We start from the raw sequence: 4,219 nt of genomic DNA on the forward strand, positions 1-4,219 counted from the left end.
CTAAAAGAAGAGGCAAACTTTGAAGTTTCAGAAACCTGCTCCTCTTTCTCCATCCCCCTTACATCCTCGCCTTTTCCCAGACATGGGTATTTCATTGGGAGTTTGGAGCAGCACTGGTTGGGAAGGGAACCACATCCCCAGGGAGAACACTTGCAAGATACACTGCTCTCCTTGTGCATTAGCTGTGAAACCTGCCAACTAGACAGTTTTGGTTGGTTTTCTGCTTTTTTTTTTTTGTTTGTTTGTTTGCTTTTTTTTCTTCTTATTTCAGATCTAACTTCAAAAGTGTGCAAACTCTGTCTGAGCTTTATGGAGCTGACCTTGGAGCTGGGATATCAGCATTTTTTAGTGCCCCCAGGAGTCAGCATGGTGAAGGGATCAGCTTTCAGCCCCACGATCAGCTCTCTCCCTTCCTTCCTTCTTGCCCTTAGCCTGCCAAAATCGATGTGCCTGGAATGAATGCTGAGGGAGGTTGTGGATAAGTTAATTTAGCACAATTTCTGTGAAAAGGGCATTTTTCCCCCTTTCTTTTTCCTAGGTATCTTTTTTTTTTTTTTTTTTTTTTTTTTTTTACTTTAACAAAAAAATATCCCACAGCAGGTCCAGCTTTTGGCCTCCCCATCGTGATAACTCTCCTGCCATCTCTTTGCAGACATGAGCGAGGTGGGTGATGACGGCGGAGCAGACAGGGCCGAGACCTACAGCGACAAGGACACTGACCAAAGGAGCTCCCCGGACATGAACAAAGCCAAAAGCTGCTTCACCCCCGAGAGCCCCGAGATCGTTTCCGTGGATGAAGTTGGCTACGCCGTGCAGAAAAATGGTGGGAGCGCCGAGAGCCGCCCAGAGAGCCCCAAGTACCACCCGGAGCAGAACCACCTCCTCATAGAGGGTCCATCGGGGACAGTCTCCTTGCCCTTCAGCTTGAAAGCCAACAGGCCTCCTCTGGAGGTGCTGAAGAAGATCTTTCCAACGCAAAAGCCAGCGGTGCTGGAGCTGATCCTCAAGGGCTGTGGTGGTGACCTGGTGAGCGCCGTCGAGGTGCTGCTCTCCAGCCGCTCCTCGGGAGCCAGCGGGGACAGAGGCGCCGCGGAGCCCGACGGCCTCGTGTTGCCGTCCAACGGGCACCTCTTCGAGCACACGCTGAGCTCCTACCCCATCTCCTCCTCCAAGTGGTCCGTGGGCTCGGCCTTCCGTGTGCCCGACACGCTGCGCTTCTCGGCCGACTCGAGCAACGTGGTGCCCAACCCGCTGGCCGTGCCCTTGCAGCACCCGTTCCCGCAGCCGCCGCGCTACCCGCTCATGCTGAGGAACACGCTGGCCAGGAACCAGTCCAGCCCCTTCCTGCCCAACGACGTGACCCTGTGGAACACCATGACGCTGCAGCAGCAGTACCAGCTGCGCTCCCAGTACGTCAGCCCCTTCTCCAGCAACTCCACCGGCGTCTTCCGCAGCTCGCCGGTCCTCCCGTCACGCTCCACGGAGGACCCCAGGATCTCCATCCCTGATGACGGATGCCCCATCGTGGCCAAGCAGCCCATTTACACGGAGGATGAGTACGATGAAAGGTCCGACTCCTCCGACTCCAGAATACTCAACACATCCTCCTAGACCCGTATTGGGCATGTGATACCTGAGTGAAACTCACAGTACAGAGGAACTGCTGGGCCCTAAGAAGAGGCACGTGAAACACTTGCAACTGTGTTAAAAAGTGACTTTGCTTGGTACTGTACTGAAGCAATAAAAACGTAACTTATTTAATTTCTTGCACTTCACTGGATAATGCCAAATAGCAATGCTCTACGGTTTTAGTGCTGAGTGTGTATTCCAAAGGAAGACCCTGAAGCTGCCGGTTATGGGACTCTGGAAGGTTCATAACGGAAGCAGAAACTGGAGGTCTCCTTTACCTAAACTCAGAAAAATGGGGATGTTAAACTAGAATACTTGAATGCTGTTTTATTAGAGGGAACTCCTCAGGACATTAGAAATCAAACAAAACTAGTCCAAGTGCAAATGGGCTAAAATGGGGATCTTGCTGTCTTACGCCAATAGTAATCCTCTCATTAAAAGAAAAGGCAAAGGGAAGATGCACATGAAATTAGCATGAACTGCTTCTGTGCTGTTTGAACTTGGACACTTTTTAGGAAAATAATATTAAGAGTTATTCCTTTCACATGGCTAGATGGAAAAGTGTAATGTCGGTGTAAAACCAATTACAGCTGTGAATTGCATGAAATGTATTGTGAAATGAACACAAGATTAAACACTGTCAGGTTAATGTAGCATGCTAGGGACTCTAGAAAAAATAAACTGAGATTGCGATCTTGGTTTATGTCATTTGTACTAGGGCAAAGAACATTTCTGAAGATAGAGGGCTGATTAATCCTTGTCTGGAGTTAGAACGTCCAGCTCCAGCCATTGCAGTGGAGGGAAGCCTGTTTTTCCTGCTCCAGGGTTCTGCTCCTCAGCTTGCAGATAGCAACGGGATCAGGGAGACTCTGCTCTCTTGCATCCTTTCAAGCTCAGCTGGGTAGAACAGAGCTTGTGGTAGTCTGAGTAAGCAGATTAAAAGGCTATTCAGATGCTTCAGAAGCATCCTTCATCTTTATGTTATTTTTTTTTCATGTGTTGTAGAAGTAGAAAAACGATATAGCATGTAATAGGAGGCATTTGCTTAAAATAATATTTAGCCAAGTGGCAATTTTCCTGTACTTGGAAAAAAAAAGATACGTTTTGAGCAAGTTACTGCATGTTTGCATGCATTGGTTCTGCTGCTTATCTTATATGTGTCAGAGTAACTTTAGGAATGACTTCTGACAAGGAATGCCGCTAAATTCATCATCTGCTTAGAAGTTTGCTGAGGGTTTAGTGACATTTTTTCCCCCTAACATTCACAAATGACCACTTTTGGCTTTTGCAAAACACTCCTCTGAATGCAGGTGGGATATCTGGCAGGCCTTGCAGATTGTGGATTAGCCTCAAAAGCAGTGAAGACCCCTCTGAAGTTGGACTTGAACACAGATGGGCCTTAAAACTCGAATGCATATCAGATATATTACCCAGTGTCATTGCCCACAGGATTACTTGTGTTTGCTCTTGGCATTTTGCATTTGGTAATTTTTGGTCTTTGGTTTTGTTTTCCTTAGGGCATAGATTCTTACAGAGATACATTTTTTTTTTTTTTGCCTAATTTTGCTTAAAAAAGACAATTTGTTGGCAACGCCGGAGGGTAAAGTCATAAAAAAAGGGGAGGGGAGGCAGGGTAAGCAGCTTCCTTTATGAAAAGGTAAACATGAAAACTTCTAGAAAATTGGTAAATGCGTGAAATTACTGCTTTGGAGGGATGGATTTGCCTGCATTCCCAGGCAATGAACCCTCTAGCTGCTCCAGAGAGAAAAGCAATGGATAACTAGGCCTGGTCTTGAAGACATTAAGAAGAAACTGAGTGTCCACAGCGAGGTGGGCGCAGAAAGGACCAGGAGCTCCAGTTCTGTGTCAAGCACCAAGAACTACCAGCGCCAGGGACCTTGCACAAGTGTCTCTGCTGGCTGAGTGCAAGAGCCATTAATAGGAAAGCCAGCGCTATGCTTCCCATATGTAATTTTTGTTAATTTATTTATTTATTTATGCTTACCAAAGGTGAGTTGTCTCTGAGGGCAAATATTGCAGCAATAGTGTCCATACAAGCTGCTGTGGATTTTTGGAGAATAGACTTTTGACATCTTATGCTAGGGATATACCTTCCATAGAAAGGTGAACTTCAGTGAAATTGGGGTAAATTGTTTCTATACTAATTTTTTTTTTGGTGAAAAATTCAGCAGTATGGGTTTTAAATTTAGTCTATTCTGATTAAAAGTTTTTTTTTAATAAGTTAAACAAAATAGAACAATAATTATCTGGGTTTTTGGTATTCTTTTTTGACTGTTTTTACATTTGTCCTCTTTTTTTTTCTTTTTTTTCTTTCTTTTTCTTTTTAATAAAATACAACTAAAAATGTTTAGATTAAATGCTTCAAGTTTGAAGGTTGACCAAAGAATTTTTATTTGATCACAAGTAACCTATATATTAGTCTAGAAGCTTCTTTTTTTTTCCCATAAATAAGTTTTTAAACTTTTTTTAAAATCTTTTCTTTTCTTTTCTTTTCTTTTCTTTTCTTTTCTTTTCTTTTCTTTTCTTTTCTTTTCTTTTCTTTTCTTTTCTTTTCTTTTCTTTTCTTTTC

At 44.2% G+C, this 4,219-nt stretch overlaps 1 protein-coding gene across 1 annotated transcript; it reads left to right on the plus strand.

Moving 5' to 3' along the window:
• Positions 1 to 654: 654 nt before the first annotated feature.
• On the plus strand, positions 655 to 1,611 carry DMRT3 (doublesex and mab-3 related transcription factor 3). Its single transcript, XM_026046533.1, has one exon. The coding sequence runs from the start codon at positions 655 to 657 to the stop codon at positions 1,609 to 1,611; it is 957 nt and encodes a 318-aa protein (XP_025902318.1).
• Positions 1,612 to 4,219: the final 2,608 nt, after the last annotated feature.

Source organism: Nothoprocta perdicaria, unplaced genomic scaffold, assembly GCF_003342845.1.
Source record: "Nothoprocta perdicaria isolate Ctin4 unplaced genomic scaffold, notPer1 scaffold_448, whole genome shotgun sequence".
Lineage (NCBI taxonomy): Eukaryota > Metazoa > Chordata > Aves > Tinamiformes > Tinamidae > Nothoprocta > Nothoprocta perdicaria.

What these genes read in the sequence shown, in the direction of transcription:
- DMRT3 (XM_026046533.1), top strand. Translation starts at nt 655, where the DNA reads ATGAGCGAGGTGGGTGATGACGGCGGAGCAGACAGGGCCGAGACCTAC.